A 27,429-nucleotide genomic window follows, 5' to 3' on the forward strand; every position below is an offset into this window, starting at 1 on the left:
AAACATTTGACAGGCCTTGTGGGGTTTGCAGCGGTCAGTGTCTACCAAAAGTGCTCCAAGAAAGGACAACTGGTGAACTGGCGACAGGCTTATGGGCACCTAAGACTTAGCCATGTGATCCACGGAGGCCCCAGCTCACAACGTACTGCACTAAAAGGGTCTGCCACAGGATGCATTCGGAGGTCTTGAGTCGAGACCTTAACAGGTTAGAGGTGTTTGACTGCACAAATAGATATTTTATACTTGATGTGCTACCTAGGGTACCATGTTTGCGTCTTAACACAATAATAATAATAATAATAATAATAATAATAATAATAACAACCAGCATCAACTGTATATCAGTCAAGTCTGTCTGATATTTGATTAATTCAAAAAGACTGCCATTTGTACTGACCCTAGTAACCTCAATGCATAGGACCGAAGCACCACAAACCTCACCACGCTTGATCAGTGACTGAGTCACTTATTATTTCTTCTAGTTGATTGCTCCTGACTTACCCTGCTGTGTTGGCTCCCTTGGGTGCAGTGTCCGTCCCATTAAGCAGTGGCTCCTGACTGGACCGATCACCTGCGACGTCACTGGCCAAACCCAGCAGGGCCTTCACTCTCTGAGACTTGACATCCAGAATAGTGTCTGTGTAGCCCACCTCCTGCAGGTACCTAAAGAGGCAGCCAGAGGGCACTCTGTGAGCAAGAAAAGCACTAAACCTCTCTCTCAGCATCAGTCAGCCATTACTCATTTTCACCTCATAAATAGACTAGTCTTGATGCTGCGAAGATGATGTAAAAAAAAAAAAAAAAAACAACAACCAACCAACCAATCAAAAAACACATTATGTGAAAAGGCATAAACAGAAAATGCATACATATTGGAAAACACAGGACAACAGAACATAACAGCAGTTTAAGTGGACTTAAATGGAAGCTTTTTTAAAAAAATAAGTACTGTTGTGGTGCAACGTTTACATCAACTCATGATGAATATCATGGTAATATTAGAATTCAAATGGTTTCTGTAACATAAAAAAACTCTTTAACAGAAAAACCCAAAACTATTGTGTGTAATTTTATTCTTTTGGGTTTCAGAAAATAATGCAAGGTTAGACTTACATATACGTCCACTTAGATTAATAATTCAGTGGTTCTAAAAGCCTAAAATGTACTTTACCTTGCCAAAAACCAAGGTACCTTAACTCTTGGCTAGTGATCATGATTGACTACAGTTGGCAGGATCACTAAACCCACATAAAAATCCCAACTCATCCCAAAAGTATAAGATGGAGCACCATCCATCATTCCAGAGAACACAGTAGTTCCACTGCTCCACAGCTCAATGCTGGGGGGCTTAAAACCCCTCTAGCCTCGCCTGGCATTAGGCAGAATGGTGCCAATAGGTTCATATTGATTATGTTGATCCAATACTATTGGCAATTCTTCTCTACAGGGACTAGATAAGCTGTGTGCATGTGTCAGCAATGGGTGCAACTGAAAGTAGCTAAATGGACGAATTAAAAGGGGTGTCCACAAACATTTGGACAAATAGTGCATATGCAGTTCATGATCCATCTTTTAAATAGAATTAATTTGTAACAATGATGCCTTTCAGTTTCATTTTTCTTATTAGAACACATAAATCCACCCAAAATCAGACCATCTGTGAGGACGGGAGGAATTCGACATCCGAGCGCTCGCTGTTCGTGTGCATCTAGGCTGCGAGAACGTGGGGGTGGATTACTTTAACAGAGGCACACTAACACAGATCAATGAGCCTCCCATTGCCAGTGTTTCCCACTCATCTCACGCCTGCAGTGCTGCACTAAACGGAAGCTCTAATTGGCTTGAGGGAAAAGGGTAGTGTGTGTGTGTGTGTGTGTGTGTGTGTGTTTGGCGGGGGTGGGGGGGTGGGGTGTCACTCAGTTGTGAATGAAAGGTTAGGAGTGTATGTTAGGGATGCAGGAGTGCACGCCGTTTACACTGTGGCTGACATATGTGTGTGAGGAACGCACGGTGCTTAGATCAAAGAAAGTGGCGGATTTCTGTATGATATGCGCATAATGTCCTGAGGGGGGCACTGGCGAGTCACACAGTAAACATACAGTGGTCTACAGTCACGACTAAACTGGCTGTTTAAAACTGTTTGCACTGTTAGTAAATGGAGAAATGCTTTAAATGTCAGTGTCTTTTACAATAGAGGCCCCTAAAACTGTCCTCTAGGCCTCTCTGATGGCCCACACCTTCACTCCAACACTGTGTGGGGAAAGTGTGGACTTCCTGGAAGGCCCGGAGGACTGGTTTAAAAGCCGCTTGTTGGACAAGAATCTTTAGTTTTAGGTAGGAATGGATACAATGGTGTGTCATTTGCATACTGATCAAAGGAAATGTTGGATTTACTGATTAACCTCTACATGCTCCCGTTAGCCAGGGTAAATAGTGCTGGTCCCAAGATTGAACCCTGAGGCACTTCACAGGTAAAATTCTGAGGTTTGGATGAAGAATGTCCAAGTTTTATATAACTATACTCACATCCACTGAAGTAAAACCAACACATCATCAAAGAAATATTCATAATATATATATTATATATATATACACAAATTTTCAATGCCCCCGTCACCAAGTGACAGCGGACCAAACTACGCCCCCTCCGATACGGGGCAGTCAAGCCGCTAATTTTTTTTAAATGGGATTCGAACCTCGGCGATCCTCTGATCATTGTGACTGTGCCTTAGACCACCCATCTATTTTGCCCAGGAAAATTAGCAAATCATCGCTGCCATGCAAAAAATCTTGTATTTTTGTTTTTCATTTTTTTGACAGTCAATTGTGCCGTCAGTTGTGCCTTACACAGTGTCAGAATTCTTGACAAATAGACCAATAGAAATGCTCCAAAATGACTACAAAACAAAAATGTTTTTACTTTGACGTCCATTGAAAGCTAAGAAGGTTTTTCCTCCTCGTATGAAGTATTTTTTTTATTATTATTTTTATATACAATATTTTTTACAGTGATTTTTACAATATTTTACAAAATAAAAAATAGTTTACAAAATTACACCACCTTCAGATTAACGCATCATACTTTTTGGTGTAATTTTTGACAGTCATGGTCCACCTCCTTCTGTCTGACCACCTCCTTCCTTTAACCCAACCGTGAACAGCCAGGAAACGGCTTCCAGTCAAGATGACCTAATTGTTCTAGGGACGGCACAGCAGCATGTCATACTTGCTCACTGAAAAGATCAGCAGAGCCCACGTTCACTCAGAAGTTTCAGACCCGGATGCTCCAAATGGTCACTCTGACACAATAACCCACCGTGTTCTGAGAGAGAACGTTTTACTGGAACTGGACTTCAATAAGGTCAGCTAGAGGGCGGTACCATTGACCAGGGCGTGAGGGAGGAGAGGGGGGAGGGGAGGGGAGGGATGTTGCGTCTTTTACAGAATCGCCTGGCCACAATTGTTTGAGCTGACCACGGATGTTTTCCCACAGTCATTAGATTTCACAATCAAATGATTATAACAGCAACCAAACATAATGAGAATAAGGGCAGGGGGTCTTCTGGAGCTACGAGGCTAATGTAGTCAACAAGCGGTAGTGCACAAATGAGCACTTTGGAAAATCCAGTTGTCATCTCTGATTATTATGTGGTTTCTGACTCTGTATTTTAAAGTGGTAATACAGTGTGCTATTCACTGTACTACTATTACTCTTACTACACTATTACACACTGAAAAGTCAAGTAGTTGCTGAACGTGTTTGTTGGAATTATATGTAGGCCAATTAATCGCCAGCTAAAACTTCATGACCATGAAAGGCCTGGAGGGAGGTTTGTACTCACTGTCTGAGCAGCTGCCGCCCTTGCTTCCAGGAGAGCTGATTGTTCAGGGAGCCGGAAGTCTCCTTCTCGTTTGCCTCATCTGTAACACAAAGAAGAACAGAGGAGAAGGAGGAGGAGGAATGAGAGAGTGTATGATATACATGTGCAGAGCTGTTTATCTGGGGCAGTAAGCACGGTCTCAAACGCACCAAAACGTCAATGCTTAAATGCGATCAACATCCCAACACTCCCTCCATCCTTTCCCTCATTAGGCCAGTGAGACAAACACCACACTGGTGCATTCTACTTGTAGGAAAGTCAAACTCTGCATGTTAACGGAGGGACGGCCAATAGATAGTAACTATTCTATGAGATGCGTGGTCAGGTTTGGAGAAATGAGGCTGGTGGAAAAAAAATAAAAATAAAAAAATAATATATATATATATATATACATACACACACGTGCAAGCTGAAGGTTTCGGGATGGACCCCACAGGCCCCAAACTAAACATCACAGATTTCTGAGGGTTGACCTCATTATTAATATTATTACTAGAATTAGAGCTGCACATTTATCACTTCAGCATCATCATCATCATCATCGCATGCAACGTAAAATTCATTGAAACACGTCAGCGCACAACGTTTCTGCTGCATGCTATGAAAGGAATATTCCCACTGTAGCTCATTTTTCAATACAAAGCTATCAGAGACAGATCACATCTGCCCAGGGTCATTTATTTATTTATTTATCATGACATGTTGAATCACTGACTTCTGGTGAAATTCCGGTGGAAATCTGCATTTTTAAAAATATCAATATATATGACCCCCCTCCCCCAAAATACCATGCAGCCCTATTTATTTATTTATTATTAATAGAGATGGGAAAATATGCTTTTCTCTAGCTGATCTGTTCATAGTCATGAGTTAAGGATTACAGCAGCTCTGCGCATGGCTCCTCCGTCACAGGACGCTGCAGTTCCTTGTTTGAGCATCAGATAAAGCTATGGAGCTTGTCTGCGGCGCCATGTGCTGTGTAACCGTATCGGACTCAAACGCAAGAAAATGTGCAGAATGTGTAAAACTGACTCCACTGCCTTGTGGAGTTAAGACCATTAACACCACTAACTGGATTCACACTCAACCCAGCCGAGAACAGCGGGTACTAGAGCACTGCACTAAAAACCACTCACCACGCAAAACAGCAAACAGTGCAGACCACAATAAACCACCACCAAAAGCACAGCAGCGACAGTCAGAAAGCTGAAGGGACCCCGTCCAAAGTGATGCAGTTTTAGAGCTAGATAGGCAACCTTTTACGGTTGTGTATGGGAACGCACGGCTCTCTGCAGTGTTTTAAATGTGGCTGATTCTTAAAAGTAAAGATTTCAAATTTACAGACAGTGAGGGAACATTACCCTGCAGGATGATAGGTTTCCAAGTTTGCCTGGAAAGGTTAATGTAGCATCCAGCACTGCAATCGATCAGTATTTACGATCTGCCAATGAAGCAGAAAGACGACTGCCCCAAAAACACTGATCGGCCCATCCAATAATGCTTACAACAATTAAATAATCATTAGTTTTATTTTTATGATTATTTACATTTTTTGCATATTTTCAGCTGATTTTCATATTTTCAGCTCATTTTTAATTGAAGTTTATGATGATTACACATTTTTATTGCTTTTAATTTTTATTTATTCAATCCCTGTTCATTGTTAATTCTCGGCTACAATGATAAAGAGGATCACCCTCAATATACTTCTGAGTGCAAGTAAAGACTGATTAATAATCAGCAGTAAATTATACAAAAAAAAAAGCAAATAGCAATTTTTTAACTTGCCCTATTTTTTTAATGCCCTATGGAAATTAGGTCATCCCTTACTTGCTTAGCTATTCGCAGCGACCAGTATTTTGATCAGGGGTCAAAAAGGTTAAGCTAAACTGAGTGTGTGTGTGAGAGTATGTGTGTGTGTATAAAAGACTGGTTCTTCAAATGTGTTTTACAGCTGTTTATTGAAGTCACAATTCACGTGGTATCTTAAATATTCCTTTATTAGTCTGGAGAATGGGAACGGTTTAGAAATACTGGGTTGCGGTTCTGAGCTGTACATGCAGTGCTTTGCCTCACTGTAGCAAATCACATGAGCAGTCACTGAAAACACAGATGAAACAGCTGTGGAAAATACAGCTCGACTCAACCTGTACACTCAGATAAGAGATAAGTTGGTGTGTGAGACGTCTCTTGCATGTAGAGATGACAAAGCCTGGCTGTGTCACAGAGCAGCCAAGCAAAAAACACACACATACACACATATACATGCACACACACTTCACACTCACTTTGATATCTCAAATAATGAGCTGAGCGCTGTGTGAGACTGACTGCTCTCTGAAGGCTTCTGGTGTTTTATGAGTGAGGAAGGGCCGGGCTGTGCCAATGACATGCAGATGAGGCCTGTGTTTGTATGTGTGTGTGTGTGTGTGTGTGTGAGAGAGAGTGAGAGAGAAACACACTCACACTGACTCAATCATGTCACACTCCCACCCACATCCATGTTCAGTCAGGACTGAATTAAGGAGGAGAAAGAGGGCAGGTGTGGAACAGCACACCCCCCCCCCCCCCCCCCCCCAACCTCCTCATCAACACTTCAACCACTCTCAGAGAAAGATGCCTTCATGCATACAGATCAGTGTATAAGTGCCTAATAAGACAATGTCTCTGACGGCAGGAGAGACCCCCAAAAGCAGGGACGAGTATTTGACCACATTTGTGGTATTTAAATATGAAAGGTCGACGGTTCGAACATCTAAGCAAATCTGATGCATTTTGGAAATGTTTATTAAGAATGTTTTGACTGCATGAATAAAAGGTATGTTTGGAGGAAAATTGGGTGCAGAATTTCATGAAAAGAACACCTGTCCAACTGTTAAGCACAAGCATGGGCCAATCAGGCTTTGGAGGTTGTGTTGCAGCCAGTGGTTGCAGAACATTTCACTGCAGAATGGACTCAAGTAAATACCTGCAACTTCTGCAGGAAAGGCGGATGGCTTCTACAGCAGGATAATGATCCTCTGAACGCACAAATTAGTGCTGTTTCACTACAAAAATGTATCAAAGAATGGACTACATGGGTTATTTCATGGCATAAACTGTGGGGAGTGGGCTTTGCACATGCAAGAAAGACCAGTGCTGCACTAGAATTAATCTCATCATTTGCTTTATTCCTCAGCTTCGGTGTTGCAACGGTATGCGATTCTCACAGTTTAATGAGTCTCAAAAAGAGCTGCTGATGTTCTTTATTGTTTTTAATTATTATTATTATTATTATTATTATTATTATGCAACAACTTGAAAAGAATTTAAATGTTTTTTAGGTTGACAGTTGAACTAAATATTTACTATAGTTAAAATAAGTTATTAATGGAAGTAGATATGAAATACCTCCCTTTTAAAAATAATCTTTAGCTGGAAACTATATAATTTATTTTCAATATGGATTAATCTGCTGTATATATTTCATTCTGATCATTTACATTAATTGACTGATTTTCAACTCTGAAAATAGTTCAAAATTTATGGGATTTTGATGGGATCAGCTGTAACTCTTAACCTCTTCATAACCAAAATAGTTTGAGGTATTTTGGAGCGTTCTAGAATTAATTGTATCCATACGCCCATTATTATACAAGTAGTATTTAAATGACGGCCTAATGGATTTCAGCGGGACGACTATCAGCTGAGATCGTAAAGGACAGCAGAGAGTGCTCTGTTAGAACACAGCAGTAAAAACAAAGGATCGGGACTGGACTGGGCTTAAAATGGCTGATACTCAGACCATTTAAATACACCTGGATGGAGTCTGATCCCTGTCCGCTGAGTCTGACGGGGAGATTCCCAGACTTAACCAAACATAACCAACAGAGAATGAAAGGCTCACACTGAGACTTACCGGAGTCATAGCTTGGCGCCTTCATGTCCCCTAGATTCAGCTCTGTTCCATATTTTAACTTGTGATACTTCGCCCTGAAAGAAGGAGAAGAAGACGAACATCATCATGAATATCTGAATGACATTAGACATCTTGGTTGTTCTGGGCGTGCTTCAGTGATATTAAAATCATAACCACACCCCAATAAAACTAAACAAACAGGAGCAATACATGCAAGCTTTGCATCAGCATCATCATCACCACCATCACCCACTTTCTGGAGCGGTCGCAGAAATTCAAGTCATGAGGTTCACACATTGCACACGCGCTCTGAACACGCCGACCAAGAGAACAGACACAACCTGAGGAGCTGACCCACCACTGGGCTGCCACGAAATTCTATTAAATTCCATTCAAATAGGGAACATCCTGCATTCCACTGCCCAGCCAGGCATTCCTTCCCAAGGCTTTAAAAAGAAAGCATGTTGCTAGGCAACCCAACACCTCGATCGTCATCTCTGAGAACGGGGTGAGGTGGGATAGAGGGGTGAGGGTAACAAGGTCATAAGTGAGGAACTTCCCCCAACCCCTCTGGAGTGCCTGCCCCCTAAGATAGGTGGGGCGATTCATAAAAAACAGGAGAGAGAGGGAGAGATGGGGAGAGAGAGAGAGGGAGAGAGAGAGAGAGAGAGAGAGAGGGAGATAGAGAGGGAGATAGAGAGGGAGATAGAGAGGGAGATAGAGAGGGAGAGACGCCACATATAATCAGGATCTCATGGTCATAATGAGAATTCACTCTATTTTCAGCTGCCACACTGACGTCAGCAGCATCAGTGCCACTGATGTCTTCTGCATTTCTGAAGAGGACGTTCTCCTGAGGGTGTAGGACTGTGTAGAGAGGACATATAGAGGCATAAACTGAGAAGCACAAACACACTGATAGATTAGACATGTTCAGGCAGGCTTGCTGGTGCTGTCCGAATTACTACGCTTAGCATCTCCAGAGGTATGGCTGACTGACCCAGCTGACCCAGCTATGAGCTCTGGTCATTAGGATCTTCTCAAATATGCTGAATTTGGTTAAAAATGTGTTTTACAGGTTTGGCAAGCAGTTAAGTAAGTAGAATTTATTTCTTAAAGCACATTTACACTCCAAGAATAAAGACAATATTAATTCTACAAATTTCCTGATTGTTTTTATTCTTCTAGTATAAATGTGCTACAGAAATAAATTCTATAAATTCTAAATATGCCATTAAAATTCACAACACACAGAATTCAGTCATAGATCTAAGTACATTTTCAGTTTCTACTCAAATCCCAGCAATGATGGGGCACGTCCAATCCAGAATGCAGGTGCACATGTTTTTTTAAACATTTCTATAGTTCAGCCATGTAGCTCCTCTACTGCTGTGTTCTCTTCACTGGCTTTCTGTAGCTGCTGCCCGGATCAGATTCAAAACCCTGACTCTGGCCTACAAAGCCACGAACAGACCAGCCCCTCCATACTTGATGGCAATGGTCAAAAGCCGATCTGCACCAAGAGCCCTTCGAGCTTCAAGTAAGGCTTGGCTTGACCCGCCATCCTTGTGCCCCCCCTAGTACTAGCAATGCTCCCAACACTAGGAGGGGAAGGACTTAACATGCTTCCTCCTTTCGAACTGCTGCCAGTGCTGCACCACCAGGTGCCGGGTCCCACCCCTTCGTAGCTCCCCCTAGTATTAGCATTGCTCCACTAGGACTCTAGGCAGGTAAGGCACAGCCAAGAACGGACCAATGGTCAAAAGCCAAATCAGTACCAAGAGCCTTTCGAGCTTCAAGTACATATCGGCTCGACCCGCCATCCTTTAAGCTCCAAGGAAGACAAGCGTCCAGGCTTTTTTCTGTTCTGGCCCCGAAGTGGTGGAACGAGCTTCCCCTGGGTGTCCGAACAGCAGAGACGCTCACTGGCTTTAAACACAGACTGAAGACCCACCTCTTCTGAGAGTACTTGGGCGAAGTGTAGTGCAGAGTATTATGGTATGGTCTTCATACCGACTTTTGTGATTAGTAGTATCTAAGCTTAGAGGTATCTTATGGATCTTATAAACAGTGAAGCACTTCTGTAAGTAGCTCTGCTAAACTCTGCGTCTGCTAAACGCCTTGAATTTAGATATAGATCTTAATAGGAAGAGCCTTGGGGTCACCAACGGGAGACTTCTGTCCGAATCCGGAGGGGCCCGAGAAGTAGCTGGTCAGCAAATCTCAAGAGCCTTAACTGTGTGTTTATATTCAGTGAAATAAGAGGCAGCCAAACTATTTAGTGCTTTAAAAGAACCTACAAAACTTCAATCATCCTAACATTGTAATGTGCTCATATGCTTCCACCCCAGCGAGTAGTCGAGCTCATGCAATCTGGACAAACTGTAATCCTGCCACTGAGGACTGACTGGCCCCAAAAAGCATTGAGTTACAGTAGTCCATACATGATGAGAAATGCATAACCGTTGCAGGTTGAGGAATATCTGGCTCAATATGAATATGAATGGCTCAATCTTGCAGATATTTCTCAGATGAGCTGCTTTTGATCATGGAAGAGATCTGCCAAACTAAGCACACTTCAGGTCCTCATCAAAAATCCCTCCTAATTGTTTTTACTTGTGGCTTGACATAGGATGTAAGACAGCCTTTTTAACAGCCAGCCAGGCAACAAAAATGCCACAGGTGGCCAGTCCCAGCGGAATGCAATTCCTAAGTGAGTAGAAGTTGACCTGATTCTGTGGGTAAGGACGTTGTGGTGTTGGTTTATCCTCCACAGAATGGTAAGAGCAGGTCTATGGATGTTTGGATGGGTGTTGGGTGTTTATTCAGCGCCTTCAACCACAGACCTGGGTCCTAATCTCTGGATACTTTGGATACTCTTTGGAAAGCGGAAGAAAAAAATCTTCAAAATAGGGTGGTTTGTTACCGTGCCTAATGCCAGGCGTGGGCTAGAGGGGTATTAGAGACCCCAGCATTGAGCTGTGGGGCAGTGGAACTGTGTGCTCCATCCAATACTTTTGGAACGAGTTGGGGATGAGATGAGGCGAGTGGTGATCATCTAACATCGTGACCTTTTGAGTAGACGACTGAAAGAGCAGGTTCAACTGCAGTGATTACCAGAAAACATCGAGGGCTGGGTTCGGTTGTAATGCCACCCTCAGAGGAAGACGCTTTCTCAGGAAAGGGCGGCAGCAGGTGGGAGTAGCATACCAGACTACATCAGGCTTGGATGTGTTCAGTTCTTCGGAACACACACTAGGGAAGCTGGATAGCTCAGTGAAAAATGGCTTCTTTAACCACCTGGAGTCTCAATGTTGCTATTAATATCTGTGCGTTAATACAGCACAGAAATACGGTTCAAACTGAGGCTCGCATTGTTGAAGGCAATCAAATTTTCAAAGCAAGGCTCCAAAATCTAGTAGAATGCCGTCTTCCCTGGACAGTAGAGACAGTTACTCCAACAAAAGCAGACAGACTCTTTTTAATAATAAAAAGAAATAAATAAATACTAGGCCTACAGTCAGACCTGAGCATTTGATTACGGTCTTTTGAACTTCCCATATTTTCATGTAATTTAGACTGATACAGATTACTAAAGATAATGATAATAGAGGTAGTACTAATTATGCCATATATTATGAGCATTTTGCTTATACATAGGAGGCTACAGATAATGTGATGTAAACGCGGTAATGACATGACTGGCCATTCTGTGGGATTTTGGGACTGAAAAGGGACACTGAGCGAGTCCAATGATCTTTAGTTCACATATATATCCTCTCTTCAGGTGGATGGGTTGTGAAGTAGGCTGGTCTGGAGATCTTATGTTAAAGCGTTTTTCCATTCACTTCTATTTAAACTTTAAATAATGTTTCCTGCACGAGGAGCACGTTTTCCCCTCTGATGTACTGTGCATCTACCGTCACGCACTGCATAAGACAAGAATCCTACACTGTCCTCTGAAAACCAATCATTCAGGAACGCTTGGAGTCGCTCCAACAGAGCCTGAGAAACCTATAAAGAGCGAGACACGGCTGCTGAAAATGAGCAGCGCGATTCTGCTCTCCAGCCCTTGTTAACCAAAACACTGCTGAACTTCTGAGAAAACGACAGAAAGAGCAGGTTCAACTGCAGCATTACCACGAAACGTCAAGGGCCAGGTTCGGTCGCAACGCCACCCTCTGAACATTTTGAGGACTGTTACTGGCTGCAGTGCCGGGGGCGAAGCAGCACGCAGCTTCAGAGGAAGAGGCTTTCTCAGGAAAGGGTGGCAGCAGGTCGGAGCGGCATACCGAACTACATCAGGCTTGGATGAGTACAATTCCTGGGAAAACACACCAGGGAAGACTTTTCCTCAGGCTGGATAGCTCGGCCTGCGAAAATGTTCAAAGTTACTAGTAATTTCCATTCATTTCTATTAATCCCTAGATTGTATGTGACCCACATCTGGAGTTACGAGGCTTTAAAGAAGAGTCAGGATACTCATCTCTGCTTCTCGCCCTGTGCAACTTCTGGAATTGGTGGATTTGTGTGTCCGTCTAGGGGTTTGTGTGAAACTGGCCACTTAATGGACACTCCCACTTATCGCCCTCTTGCAGTTTCTACACACTTTTATTCATACATTCCTCTCCTTAACTTTGTGAAGCTAAGACTCGCACCAAAACTATTAGTCCACATGAGTAAAAGGTATGTTTTACAGAATATTTTGATATAAAACAGGTGGGTATTAGCTTATATGCAAGTGCCTCTAAAGTGGAGCTGGGCAATATGATGATATTTTATCGTATCATGATAAATTTTGTTATGGTGAGAACATTATGCTTTTCTAAGCATATCAGGGATACCGTTAGTGCTTAATAAACACTGATCAGCTGCAGGTTTTATTACAGACAGTGTAATTAGACTGGTTTAATTAGATAAAGTGCAGCAGATGTTGAATAGAAAAAAACCCCACTGTATTTAGTATGGGATCATCTGAACAGTAGTTTTTTAAAAATCTGTCGGTACTCATGTATTTAGTCTGTAGTTACATGTATTGTGATAAATATCATGTATAAATATTGCAAAAAAAATCTTTTTTAAATATCATGATGTCGTTTTTTTTTTTACCATATCGCCCAGCCTTACTTTAAAGGCTAATTTAAGAAGATTGCAAAAATCAAGAAAAAAATGACTCGGACCAAAAAATCTAGAAAATACCAGCAGATTAAGGGTTGTTTAAAGAAGCCATTCTTTAATGATTCCTTGTTCGCTTCTAAATAGTTCCTTTGCAACCAAATGCATCAAATGTATCTAATGTATGAAAAGGGGATGGCTTCTACAGCATGAGAACGCCAACGATCCGAAACACACCTCAAAATCTACATGGGACTACCTCAACAGGTGCAAGCTGAGGATTTTGCCATGGCCCCTCCAAACCTCCTCGAAATATAGCCCCCCTCAAAAGAACAGTGCAGAGTGCGGACTGTTCTCAGGCACACCCGATCTCCAGGTTCGAAAGCTCTAGCTTACAATTGATCTCGGCATGTCGCTAAATTGGGCTTGTTTTTTCCCCCCACCTGTTTTAAAAGATCACCAATCAGTGAGCTCCCACAGCGCCCCCCCCCCCCGTAGCTCATTTAAATGCACATTGGGGGGAATGAGCTTATTTGGTGGTGAACTAAACAGACATGATCCAGTTTAACGCTTCTTAGCATGCCATGAAAGAGGAAAGACAGGAAGTTGTAAGTCTGTCTTTTTTTTTTGTGGATCTGACTCATGACTAAGGATGTGAAATCTAATGTCACCAGACTAAGAGACACCATTTGTTGCCATAGCAATTGGTGGAATCAAGGTCAAAGCGAAGTCTCCTCAAGACTGAGAATGGGCTTTTATCAGAAAGGACAAGAGGCAGTAAAACGGCAAACACAAAGAGGGCAGGACTCCATCAAAGACAGCTGGGGTCGTAAAATGCGGCACTGTGGAACAGACTTGGCCAAGACTACAGTTAAAGAGAAACTCGTTCACTGAAACATGCCAACAAATGCCAATGGTTAAGACATTCCTTTCTGAGTAATGACTGACTCTTCTGAAGGTCTGTAGGTTCCGCATACACCACTGCAGTCGGGGCGACATTCTGGAGTTGGCGTCGTGCCCCTATTAGGGTCTAAACTGTATTTTTGTGTGACAGGAATGATAGAGCTTTTTAGGAATTGCTGAAATCTAGGACTTTTCAATATTTTCAGATGTTTGTCTACACCATTAAAAAAGCCACCGGACACTCTGAGCTCTGAAGTTGTAAATGAGGTAATAAGCTGTGTTCCTCAGCAGTACGGTACATTTTAATGGCCAGTGTCAAAGTTGAGTAGACAACTTACTTCCACATGATGTTATTTTAGTGTGCAGAAGTATTCTGACTCATCACTGACCTTGTAATTCATAGAAATAGAACAATTTGGACAAAAGTATCGGGACACCTGCTCATTCATTGTTTTGTTTGAGTTTCCCCTGCTTTTGTTGGTGTAACTGTCTCTGCTGTCCAGGGAAGAAGGGTTTCTACTGGATTTTGAAGCACTACTGTGAGGATTTGATTGCATTCAGCAACAAGAGTGTTAGTGAGGATGGGACGTTGGACGATCACCACCCCACCTCATGCCCAACTCCCCAACTCAACCCAAAAGTATTGGATGGAGCACCATCCATCATTCCAGAGAACACAGACTCCCAGCATTGAGCTGTAGAGCAGTGGAACGTTCTATCCCTCTAGCCCACACCTGGCTTAAGGCATGGTGCCAATGGGTTCAGATGGGTGCCAGAGTGGTATACTACTGACAGTACTTCTCTACAGGGACTAGTGTGTGTGTGCGCACATTTGCACATCTGTTTCAGCATTGGGTGCAGCTTAAAGTAGCTGAATGCATTCATTAGAAGAGTTGATAGACAAACAGACAGACAGTGATATTTAGCCAGATGTGCAGCATTCGGTTAGTGAGTGTGTTAAGTAAACAGCTGTTTGTGTGTGTGTGTGTGTGTGTGTGTTTGAGTAAACGAGAGGGCAGGAACAGCAACCGGTGACATCCTTTGTTATTTTTGTCTTAGAGGTCCGTGGTCCGAGTCATTGCACGTTGTTGCTATAGAAATCCAGCATTCAGGACCATACAGAACATGTACAGTATATATTCCATATACTTTCCCACAGCACTAAAAATAGTCTAAGGGTAACCATGTCTACAAATAAATTAAATCACACCAACAACACTGAATCCAATTTCCATCTCTACAATACACTCCTGCAGCTTCAGTTTCAGAGTTACTCCAGCTTCAACCTATAGTCAAACAGGCCAAAGACGAGTCTAGTCTCTCTGCAAACGCTGTGATTACACCTTTAAATCCCTCTTAACTTCTGCACCTGTAGCTTCAAATCCCTGTTGATAATCCTTGGGCCTAAGGAGATTCTAAATGAACCAGACAGAGGAACTACTCCCCCCTACCAGCACAGAGAATAGTGACCCAAGCTGATGGCACTGCACACAGACCTACTGAGAAGCATAGGGCCAGCTATGTTACAGGAATGGAGTGCATGTATTATTGAAGGGTGAAATAGAGAGAGTGTGGGTTCTGACCTCTCCTGCTTCAGCGCATACTCCAGCATCTTTATCCTCCTCACCAGGTCCTTCTTGAGGTTCTCCTGACCCTTCCTCTCACCATGCAGGAAGGCAACCTGAGCCTGTGGGCAGAGAACATATGGCAATGAGTCCAGCACAGCCAGAATTACTGTTCAGATCATCAACACTGACCACTCTTATGTTCACATCGGATTGACCAAAATTGGCGGTTTCATGGTGCATCCCGATTTTTTCATTTAGCCATGCATTATTTCATTTTTGCCAGTAAAACTGACTGACACCTGCCTTCTTTTTAAACTGGAATCCTATTAGAAACAGTAGGCCGGTCTTTAACAGTGTTAACAGTGGCTTACTTTACTACGAATACACATATTTAACCACAACATATAGTGTATATTATTTTTTTAGCATGAAAAACAACTAAATAATAAAGAGAGATGAACCTGTAATGCATTCATAAACTGCATTCATATCTTTAGAAAGTTTCTGAACCATACTTTAGACAGAAAACAAAGCATTTAGCCACACAGAAACCCTGAAAATTGAGTTTTCCCCACCCTGGAGAGCATTTTCAACCAAAACAGTGTGATCTGAGTTTTGCGCTCATGTTCTCTCATAACCTGTGAGAGAACAGTGGTACAGTGGCAGGGGTAGGTCAATGGTTAGAGCCATGAGTTAGTGATCACAAGGTTGTGGGCTTTACGTGTCATGGCGGACCCTGCGCTCTAACCCCGACTTTCTAAGCCAGGACATGCAAAGAGAAGAATTCCATTACACCGTACCAGTTACTCTAATTATTTTATATCATTATATAATTTTATAATATGATTTCTGCTGTGTAACTAGTCCTCTAAATTGTCCAGTTTGATTACGCAATTCAGGCTTGCATGCAGTGCAATGCATTTTTGCAGAATTTGTCCGCCTTTAGGAATGAATGGGGTGCGGAATACAAATACGCTAGTAACATCCCACAAACCACTTGTAGTACCGCAGCAACCGTTTGACAACCACCGGAGACACCATAGTAACCATCTGGGACACCACAGCAACTGCCTAGCAACCACTGAGCAACACCCTAGCAACTGATGGAAATACCACTGCAATCACCTTGCAATACTGTAGCACCTATCTAGCAAGCAGTGAGCAACACCATAGTAACCACACGGGATACCATAGCAACCATCTAGCAACACCATAGCAGCCGCCTTGGATACCATAGCAACCACTTACTGACCACATCAACCTTCACGACCACTTAGCAACACCATAGCAACCACCTATCCATCCAAAAGTAGGCTATTCATCTCAAGCCACTCGAACACTACAACCCCATTATGAAAACTAAGGAAGAGTTATTTCAGGATAGTCGTGCAGCAGTTTTGCTCTTTTTTTGGTTCCAGCAACTGATTTTTAGAATTTATAGAATTTTTAAGAATTTATAGAACGCCAGTTCACCAGTTAAAAAGACATACAACCATTTATATTGCAACCGTTGTGTAATGTAATGTGCCAAGTTGGTCGTAAAGTACCTGGAATTGTCTAAAACAACTCTGCAACTCTGGCAGGAGAGGCACATTTGAGAAATATCAAAATGCACTTGATGAATGCAGCCAGAATACAAGGCGAGATACAGGCTGTTGCAGTAGGCAATCTAAGTGCGTGAGCTAAAGCCCAACACTAGGCGGAAACAGCCCATCCGTGGTAGTGACCACCATTCAGTAACGACACAGTTCCTTTATTAACGCTCGTCCTAAACATCCTCCACTGCTGGCTTCCTTCGTTACTGTACCTCCTCGTTCTCTCCGAACCGTTCTCTCGCCACAGAGAAAGAAGCTAAAGCTGATGCTGACGCACACAGACTGAGTCACGCGTTACACACAAACCCACACAAACTGCTCTGCTTTCACAGAGAACACGATGGGATGAGTCTCAGGAGTCAGGAGAGCATGGGCTGGGCTAGCAGAATCAGGACAGGAGAACAGCTCAGTGTCGCTTTTTTGGAGATGGTGACCATACTGTTTTCAGAACCCTGCAGTAAGAACTGCCATGATCACTTAGCCTTATGGGTAATTTGTCTCAGCGATTACAAACAAAGAGGTGAGAAGATGCTGAGCTGGTGCTGAAAAGACTGTAGGTCCTGAATGACAGGTTTCCATACATTTGTCAGTATCGTCAACATTTCCAGATATGGACATCTTGAGTTACAGACCACCGGACTGACTGACGGACTGACTGAGCAAGCGAGTGACAAGACTACCTGACTGACTAAGCAAGCGACTGATGGGGCTACCTAACTGACTGAGCAACTGAGGGAGCGACAACCTAACTGAGAGACTGAATACCTGAGTGACTGGTCGACTAAGTTACAGACCACCTAACTGACTAAGCAAGCAAGGGACTGACGGGACTACCTAACTGACCAAGCGACTGATTGGCTGAGTAACTGAGTGATGCACCACCACAGCAACAGTGGCATAGCTAACTACCTGAGCCTGACAGACTGAGGGACAGACTACCTGAGTGACTTACTGAAGGACTGACTGAGAAACCTGGCCTTGCTTGACAAGCAGATACTACAGATCCAGTGTGAACATCCATGCCACCATTTTCATACCCACTTCTCAGAGCCAAGGAGGGAATCCCCCAGGACAGGGTGTCAGTTCATCACAGGGCACCATACACACCTACTTGCTTGAACATTCCATTCACACCCAGGGACAATTTTGTATTCTTGGAAAGTGGGAGGAAACTGGAGCCCCTGGAGTAGCACACCACTCTTCACACACCTGAGTAACCTTCTTAGCCACTTAAGACTGTTGGTCCCTCAAGAGCCCAATAACCCAACAACCCTTCAAACCCCGCAAGCAGTCCAGGTGAGCTCTACGACGACAGCAGAATGCCCCGGCACCACGGTCACCCAAATCATCTCCATCATCTCCATCATTCCTCTTAAGCTCACTTACAGCAGCAAGGACATGGTAAGGCTTTGAGTGCGTCCGAAATGACTCACAACCTACCTTTAATATCCCCCCATTAAAACACCACATGCTTTATTCCTCCCACTCCCCTCCCAGCTCACCCATCATCCTTTCTATTTACCCGACGCATGGACACAGGCACCTCACGAGGCCTCGTGAACCACCAACGTCCAGCTTTTCTTCTTTTTTTGGTTGGAAATTCTCTGAAGAGGTCTCAAATGGACAGCAAAAAGCAAACAGCTTATTAAATCGTACACTCTGCCACTCAGTTAAAACAGTGCATTAACCAGAATCCACTGCGAGTCCACAAAGAAAGGAGCACCCAGAGGCCGGAGCCATTCGATTAGCTGGAGTTATTGAGAGAAGGATAAGCTCCTAATAAAGCCTCCAGCAAGATAAGCCTTTAAAAGTCTGTACCAAAGGCCAGCACCCAACACACACCCTTAAACACAAACACACACACAACCAAAGCATTTAGGCGTTTCACATTAAATACAGCAGGCAATGTAGGGGTAAAAACCTTTTTTTTTAAATGGGTCTTTCCATCTGGAAATATCCCATTAAATATAATAACTATATAAGTAAATAAAATCGTTACTAATTATTATGACCATTGTCTTTACCACAGTTAGCACCTTGCAATGGGATTGGCTGAGAGGTATTTTGAGCTCCACTTTTCTGAGGGGTGGTTGGTGTGGCACTACATGCTACGGAGCTGCCGCGCCACATGGGAGACTGGGGTTCGATTGCCGGTCAGGGAGACTATGCAGTGCTACACCAATAAGAGTCCTTGGGCAAGACTCCCAACTCTACATTGGCCCTCCTCTGTAATACGTCACCTTGTAAGTGGCTCTGGATAAGAGAGTCAGCTAAATACCGTAAATGTAAATGTGTAGGGGTGTACCCTCCTAGTGTCGGGAGCATTGCTAGTGCTAGGGGGAGCTACAAAGGGGTGGGTACCAGTACCAAAGGGAAATATTTGATCAATTATTAAACTCAAGATTATAAAATATCTTAAAGAAGACCTAAAAAAAAGGGGCTATGTAGTTCTTTGGATTATAATAGTGGAACCATTATAATGAAATATAGAAAGATTTTAATACAAAATCCTCAACAAAATGTGAGGGACACTTCAGGCTTCCGAATAGTTCTTCGAGCTGCCATTTTTCTATGTCGAATCACCGCCTTTACTAAAGAACCCTTGAAGAACCTTTTTAAGGGTTAAAAACAGGGCATTTTCATAAAGCACTGCTGTTTCTTTAAGAGCAAAATGCAATACTCAACTTGGAAAAATCACAAAAAGGCCAATTAGTTTCGGTAATTCCTTGCAATTCGTTGTATGGCCTGGTTCAGAGGCTGCAGAAAGCTCAGTGCCGTCTGCACTCAAGCCCTGTCCGCAAACAGAGCGCTCTCAGTCATGTTCTTCCGCTAACGGTCACGTATTAAGCAAAGCGAAGAATGTCTCCACATGAGGCAAGGACAGGACATGTTCTATTCCGGGAAGACACTGACTGCATTATTGAAAGACAGAGTATAAGGGGCTCTCAGTCTCTCTCTCTCTCTCTCTGGCCTCACTTGGGAACTGCCTGCCTATTAACAGCAAATTAGGCCGGCCTGGCTGCAAGCAAAAGTTCAGAGAGACGCCAGCAGGGGGTAGAACTCCGAATCATCCAAGCCCCTCTACAACCAGACAGCCACCTCCAGAAATATACTTCCAGGCTTCATTCATTAGACGTGTCTCTGGGCGGCATCGGGTCCGAACCTGCAACTAATTCGCTCCTAGTAGGACTCTCCAATTAAAAGCCGCTCATTTTAAAGGGCAGTCATCCGTAAGAAGATCCATAAACACCAGCAGGATGCACTCAACCACAAAGTCCTCTAGATCTGCCAAACCTGTAAAAGCCAACAGGCAGGGGTACAATCCCCTATAATCCGTGCATTTCCAATGCAAAAAAGCTGGCTGCTCCACAAACAAGGCCAGTTCTCTCCCAGACAGCCCAAACACACAAGCGCACAGATGACTGGGTTTGATAAGCAGCCAAGAGGATTCCATGCATTCCGGCTTACAGGCAGATACGCAGAGAGACGTGTGGGCGTGCAGAGAAGCCACAGATAGTGTATCTTCAGTGCGGCCGGTGCTTATCGAAGTGCAGGGAAAAGAGACAAACCACCACACAGAGAACCTGTAGTGGACCTTTATGAAGAGCATGGGATATGCAAAGCACCTACAGACGCTGATCGGGAACAGGATTGCCTTTTATTTGAAGGTAAACTCAGCAGTGACTCGCTGAGAGCAGAGGACAGTAGTTTAAACATGGTGTAGGTAGTGCTGATTATGGCTGATGGTAGCTTTCTCTGGGCTGGACGAAATTCGTACTTAGCTGGGAGCGTCTTTCTCAACCTCAGACTTTCCAGAAGAATGTTCTTTGATCTTAGGTCAGAACAAACATCACAACGTAAACACACCTTTATGGGTTCAGCACTGTGTTTCAATGTCAAACATACCATAGACCAGGCTAGTAATTCACTCACTCACTCACAATTAGCAAGCTACTCTACAAGGAGTGCTTAAAGCACTAAAATAGCTTGCGCTGTGTGTCCTTGTCGACATATCGCAAGGTGTGGAAGTCCAAAGGACTAATGCATTACATCACCGTCATAAAAACCCTCCTATCTCTGAAATGATAAGTTTACTGGAAAAGGAAGAAACCGTCTTAAATGGGACCCAAATAAATAAAATAAAAAAGGTATGTGCACAATCGCTGATAACATATGTGGAGTGTCCATCAACCCACAAACTGTGAAACCCAGTCAGTTATTAAATGGGCTGCGCAGGTCAGAAAACAGGACAGATGTGGATGTGGCCTGGCTTCCTACGCCAGAGTAGCTTCCCCTACTACCTGAGCAGCCAGGTGGGGGTTTACTTTGAATTTGGGGGGGCAGTGGTGGCTCAGCAGTTAGAGCGCCGGGATATTGATAACAGGGTTGTGGGTTCGATTCCCGGGCTCGGCAAGCTGCCACTTGAGCAAGGCCCTTTACCCTCTCTGCTCCCCGGGCGCTGGAGTTGGCTGCCCACCGCTCTGGGTGTGTGTGTGTACTCACTGCCCCTAACACGTGTGTGTGTGTGAGTGTGTGAGTGTGTGTTCACTACCAGATGGGTTAAATGCGGAGGACACATTTCACTGTACGGTACAGTGTACACTGTACAGTGACAAATACGTGCACCTTTACCTTTAAGTACCTGGAAACCTAAAACAGAGAGAGAGAGAGAGAGAGAGATGAACTCAAGGCGAAGTAAAGTAAGCTAACAGTGCTGGGAGGGTGAAGGCTAGCATGTGCTTGCACGCAAGCCCCATGAAACCAACCACTGCAAACGCTTGAAGGAGAACACGAACACGTCATCAACAGCAGATCCATTGATCTAGAGGGGGAACCAACATTACCATAGAAGGCCCAAAAATTCAGAGCTTTTGTAAAGTTACCCTTTCAAAGATACAGGTTTTTCATCGGACAGAAACATAAATAAATAAAAAATAAATAAGAATCAGGAGATGCATTAGTATCCATTTCCCTCATAATAACTCTGATGTAGCTTTTAGAGGCATTAGTGTTGGGGCTCAGTTCATATCTGAGGGCTTTGTTGACTACTGGGTTGTTTAATAACGCAGACCTCCGAAAACCTTTTAAAACGGATCCTTCTTCATTAACGCAGTTTTAAGAGAGAAAGAAGGCAACATCTGGAATGGTTCTCCGTGTTCTTTCATGCGCTCTGCCACTCGACGCTTTGTCACAGTGCTGAGAGGAGTAGTGAGAAAGCGGCCTCGGGAGCGAAGAAGCGAAGCTGAGAGGAACCAGGCCGGCGGAGGGAGGAAAGAACACGCCACATTTTCTCGGCATTCCGTTTCCACAGGGCTGAACTCCCAATACTCCCACCGCTAACATCAGGAAAACTCCCCCCCCCGGCATTCCACAAACTGAAGCAACAAGCCTGAATGGTGCAGATAGTTCTGGTTGTAAAGCTACAATATGCAGCGATGTAGCGAGCGCACCTTGAAATCGGGAAAACGGGCTGGGACTTTGGCGGAGCTGCACGAGACTCGAGTCAAAGTGAGGACTCCTTGTGTTTCCTTGTGTTGTATTCATTACTATTAAGCTGCTCTAAATGCCCAAAAGTTTGTGGACACCTCTTCTAATGAAGCTATTCAGCCAATTTCAGGTGGCACCCATTGTAGACACTGATGTGTGAACGTACACACACACAGCTTGTCTAGTCCCTGTAGAGAAGTACTGCCAATAGAATAGGACTCTCTGGAGCAGATACAGATCAACCTATTGGCAGCATGACTAATGCCAGGTGTGGTCTAGAGGGGTATAAAGAGCCTGAGCCTCAAGTTGTGGAGCTGTGGAACTTCTCTGGAATGATGGCTGGTGCGCCTTCCAATACTTTTGGGATGAGCTGGGGAGTTGGGGATGAGGTGGGGTGGTGATCCTTCAACATCCCTAAACCCACTAACGGCTCTTGGCGCTGAATGCAATCAAATCCTTGCAGCAATGCTCCTCCAAAATCTAGTAGAAAGTCTTCTCTGCACAGTGGAGAAGGTTACTCCAATAAAAGCAGGATAAACACTTTTCTAATGCCACAGATTTCAGAAGAAACAATCAATGAGCTGGTGTCCCAATACTTTTGTCCATACAGTGCAGCTTACTACCAGCATGTGAGTGTAAGGGTTAAGCAGTTAGGCAGAAGGAATGTACAATACTTCACTGACTGCCAGATATCTCAAATATTTCATTTCACATTTTTCCTTTCAGCAGAACCAAGAATAATATTTTTGGGTCCCTTAGGAGAGGAAGAGTATGTGCAAAATGTGACGGGCTAGGAGAACCCAAAGGTTTATAGGACGAGGGTGAAACACCACACTACACCACTAAACCACATTAACCCACACTGAATCACTGCGTCACTTTCCCAACTGGATGCCTTTCTTCAGCCTCTTCCAGAGTCTATAACTAGAATGGAGGTTTTCTAAACTGGTCCTCAGAACATTTGCAGCTTGTGATTAGCTCCAGTTCCTAACACACCTAGTCCAAGTTTCCAATATCAGCGCTCCCTCTCTTTACTGCACATTTCAGGCCTGTCTACACCTGCTATTAACATGCGTTTTAGAGATCGGATCACGTTCGGATTTCACTCGCCCGCACGGAAAGCCAGGTGTAAACTACCCAAGATGAACTGTCTTGTAATCGGATCACTCAAACCACGATGGGAGGTCAGAGGTCAGAGACAGATCTGTACCACTGTGACCGGATTTTTCTGTGAGCGGATTCCGTCAGACATGCGGAAACATGGTTGTGGGGAAAACGGTAATAATAATCACTGTGGATCTTGGTTTTTCTTTCTCTCTCGCTCCATCTCCTTTGCTCACTCGCTCTTACAGTGTGTGTGTGTGTGTGTGTGTGTGTGTGTGTGTGTGTGGACACCCTCACGCTCATCCTTAGGTAGGTGATGGCAGTATTAACAGGGTTACAGGGTTAACGTTAGTTCCCTAGCAGTTTAAATAGGCTTTCGCATTTTCTGATAGAGCCGTTATGGGAATGCGAGAACCCTCACCATTCCAATTTTGATGATAAACTAGAGCTGGACGATACTGGAAAAATTATATTACGATATTTAAAGACTTTTTTTTAAGCTATATGATATTTATCACAGTAAAGGTAAAAAGGTAAAGACAAAGGTGCATGTATTTGTCACTGTAATACATACAGCAAAATGTGCGCGCACACACACACACACACACACACACACACACACACACACACACACACACACACACACACACAGGGTGAAGGGCCTTGCTCAAGGGCCAAACAGTGGCAGCTTGCCGAGCCCGGGTATCAAACCCACAACCCTGCCCGAAGCTCTAACCGCTAGGGATGCACCGATCCGACATTAGGATCTGATATCAGCCCCGATATTAACAAAATTACCTGGATCGGGTATCGGATAATTAGGCCGATCCTTGGAACGGATCCTTTTACTTTAATTTGGTGGTGTGAGACTGCACTAAATATGCAAATAAATACATGACTAATGACAATTTAGTACATTTATATCTGTGTGTTCATTTGTTATATTATATAAACTAATGTTTAAGTCAATCCTGATGCCTTAAGTCTCTCCCACATGGTGAGGTGTACGGTTTATTAATTCAGCAATAGCATCGGACTGGTATTAGGTATCGAATGATATGCAAAGTTTATGTATCATATTGGGAGTGAAAAAGCCAGATCGTTGCATCCCTACTTACTGCTGAGCCACCACTGCCCCTCAATATTTTGTCATGTAGACAAAACGCACCAACAACATAATATTTTTAAAAACTGCTCTATAAGCACAGACAACATTCACGATACACTCATGAAAGCATAGCGTACCACAATAACCAAATGTATCACAATACAATAAAATATTGTCATATTGCCCAGCTCTATGATAAACCCTCGTTTACAGGAAGTAAAATGGAAACGATGTACGTGTTGGTGTGGGGATGCATTTTAATACCAAACGTAAACAGCATCCGGTCAAAGTAGATCCAGATACTGTTCAGATCTGCAATGCACGTGAACGCCAGGTGTAAACAAGCCCTTCATTTCTGAAAGTGTGAGGAACATCACAGATTATGGATTAGTCGAGTTTGCACAGCGCCAACAAATCGCTTCTCAAAAAAAAAAAAGTGACTCACTCAACTCCTGCCTGACTCACGTAATTAGGTGGAAGACTTGCGGAATTACAAACAATTACAAACAGCTTAAAGGGAGAAAAAAGAATAATAATAACCACTCTGGATGGCATCCAACTGTCTTGCTAACAGTTTGGCATGGGGAACAAGCTGCCAGACAATAGGTCAGTCTGCCTGGATTGTAGACAAATCAATCTTCACACCACTCTTCAGCTCCCTGCAGAGCCTCCGCGAGACAGCAGGAGAATGAGGGATGACTGACAGACTCCGAGAAAGCTGGAGGAAAACAAAAAGCAGCCCAGTTTACAGCCACTGTAATCAATTTCAATCTAAAACACAATGCAGGACAACATTAACTGCATGTTTATCAGGTAATTTGAGTTTTTTAGCAGATGAATTGGGTGTGATGGACACAAAGAGCACAAAAGTGAAAATAATGGGGGTTTTGATTGTAATATTAACACCATATAGCTCATTTTACATCGATCTGAACCAAAGGAATTCACTGTGGAAATGTTCTGAAAAATCTGAATTATGCTACTAATGGACAACAACCACTTTTGGTCCCATAGGGACCTTAAAAATGGTAAATAAAAGGACCATTACACCTCATATCTCTACTACTACCAAGCATGGTTCTTTATGAGTGGTTCTTCTCTTATGTTTATGAGTGTACAACCCTCTAAGAGTTACCCTTTCCCTGACAATACCGCCATCATCAGTGGACAGGAGTCCCAGAGAGCATTAACGACCCTTCCTCTCGCCCACTCACTTCAATATCTGTGTCTGTTAGCTGATATAATACAATTGGCAGTTTGACCCCATTTACACCTGGTCTTGCATGCGCTTTAGGTATGGGGATTATAGCCTCAGAAGGCTCATTTTCAGACAGATTTAAATCCGATCTCTCAAACCACTTCAGGAGATGGTCCGAGGCGCAACTAAGCCATGTTATAGCAGTGCTTCTCTCCTTGATGCATTAGACTACCAATACCCCTCCCAGTACAACCCAAACACCAGTAATAATCGCCGCACAACCAATACATTTGCATATTTTGTTCAATACAGTGATCAGATTTCAGCCAGACTAACTAGAGACGCATTTGAGAACGGAGTGCGAACGAACGTGGCTAAAATCTGATCAGGATCCAATCCAGATACTAGTCGCATGAAGGGACCAGGTGTAAACAGGGTCCAGACATAGAGAAGGTCTTCGTGATCCAGCATTGTTACCTTTACCTGCTCTGTGAACGTAGCCTCAGCAACTCGACTGACCGTTGCTGCAGTGTTGCCTCAATGCACATTCCAGCACAGTGAATGTGTTTCAAGGAACGTAGCATACAGTAAAAGTGCATTCACAGAGTCCAATTCTGGGAATTGTGGATTGATCTTACAGATCCATACATCATCTCGGCTTTCAGGTTTTGCACAATGATAGATACCAAATATAGACTTTTAGATTTTTTTCACTACCCAAGTAAAAGTCAATACACCCTTATTCAAAAAATAGTTCAGGACCACCTGAGTGGCGCAACTGCCTAAGCGTTACACTACCATACAATCATGTAGCTAGGAGTTTGTTCCCATTGATGTATCAGAGAGCACAAATGTCTTCCCTCTCTACTTGGCGATGCTAGTGAACATAGGCCAGAGCACCAAGTAGACACACTCAAACAAACCTGAGCACTGTAATGTTGGCTAATATCCTTAGAACGTTAGGTCTCAGAAGACGCAAATGCTATCCTTCACCCTCCCAGCACTGGTAGCACCACGAGATGGGGGACACCTAATTAGAGGGTAGGAACTGGAGAGGACTCCACTGACTCAACATATTTTGACTCTAAATTCGGCATACTTCCAAAGATGCAAGCAAATAAATGAATAAATAAATGAATTCATTTGCTGTCAGAACTGTGGCGCTAATGTGTTTCCATATTTTGAACCTTTGAACCAACCAACCAACAGATGAACAGGTCTACAGCAAAGTGAAGTTCCGGTTCCCCTTGAGAGCTTCCACTGTAACAAGAATCCACGAGCTGTATGAACAAGATCCAGAGCTTAAGGCTTCAACCACAGAGGAGATAAACCAATGTACCAAAATCTTTTTAATTGAAACGAGGAGAAATCTGAGACTTCGTGACACACCGAATCATTTCTGAATCACTGTGAAGACCTAGATCTACACCCTCGTGTGGAGCGCCCATGGAAACCACACAGACCCCACTGCCTCGTCCGTATACCTTGGGAAAGGCTACTTTCCCGCTGAAGCTCAGTCTGGTAGAAATGTGCCAGTTGTCGCCCTGTGACCCAAGTGTGACCTTCAACTTA

The 27,429-nt window shown here is 43.5% G+C and overlaps 1 protein-coding gene across 2 annotated transcripts in view; it reads right to left on the reverse strand.

Moving 5' to 3' along the window:
- LOC140546436 (striatin-like) overlaps window positions 1-27,429 on the reverse strand; it is a 58,680-nt gene that overhangs the window by 17,341 nt on the left and 13,910 nt on the right. For both annotated transcript variants that reach the window (XM_072669657.1, XM_072669656.1), the window contains exons 2-5: window positions 15,381-15,484; window positions 7,780-7,853; window positions 3,843-3,921; window positions 502-663 (exon numbers count right to left, since the gene is read on the reverse strand). In XM_072669657.1, the coding sequence (XP_072525758.1) occupies window positions 502-663; window positions 3,843-3,921; window positions 7,780-7,853; window positions 15,381-15,484 (419 nt within the window). The remainder of the gene's footprint in view (window positions 1-501; window positions 664-3,842; window positions 3,922-7,779; window positions 7,854-15,380; window positions 15,485-27,429) is intronic.

Source organism: Salminus brasiliensis, chromosome 24, assembly GCF_030463535.1.
Source record: "Salminus brasiliensis chromosome 24, fSalBra1.hap2, whole genome shotgun sequence".
Lineage (NCBI taxonomy): Eukaryota > Metazoa > Chordata > Actinopteri > Characiformes > Bryconidae > Salminus > Salminus brasiliensis.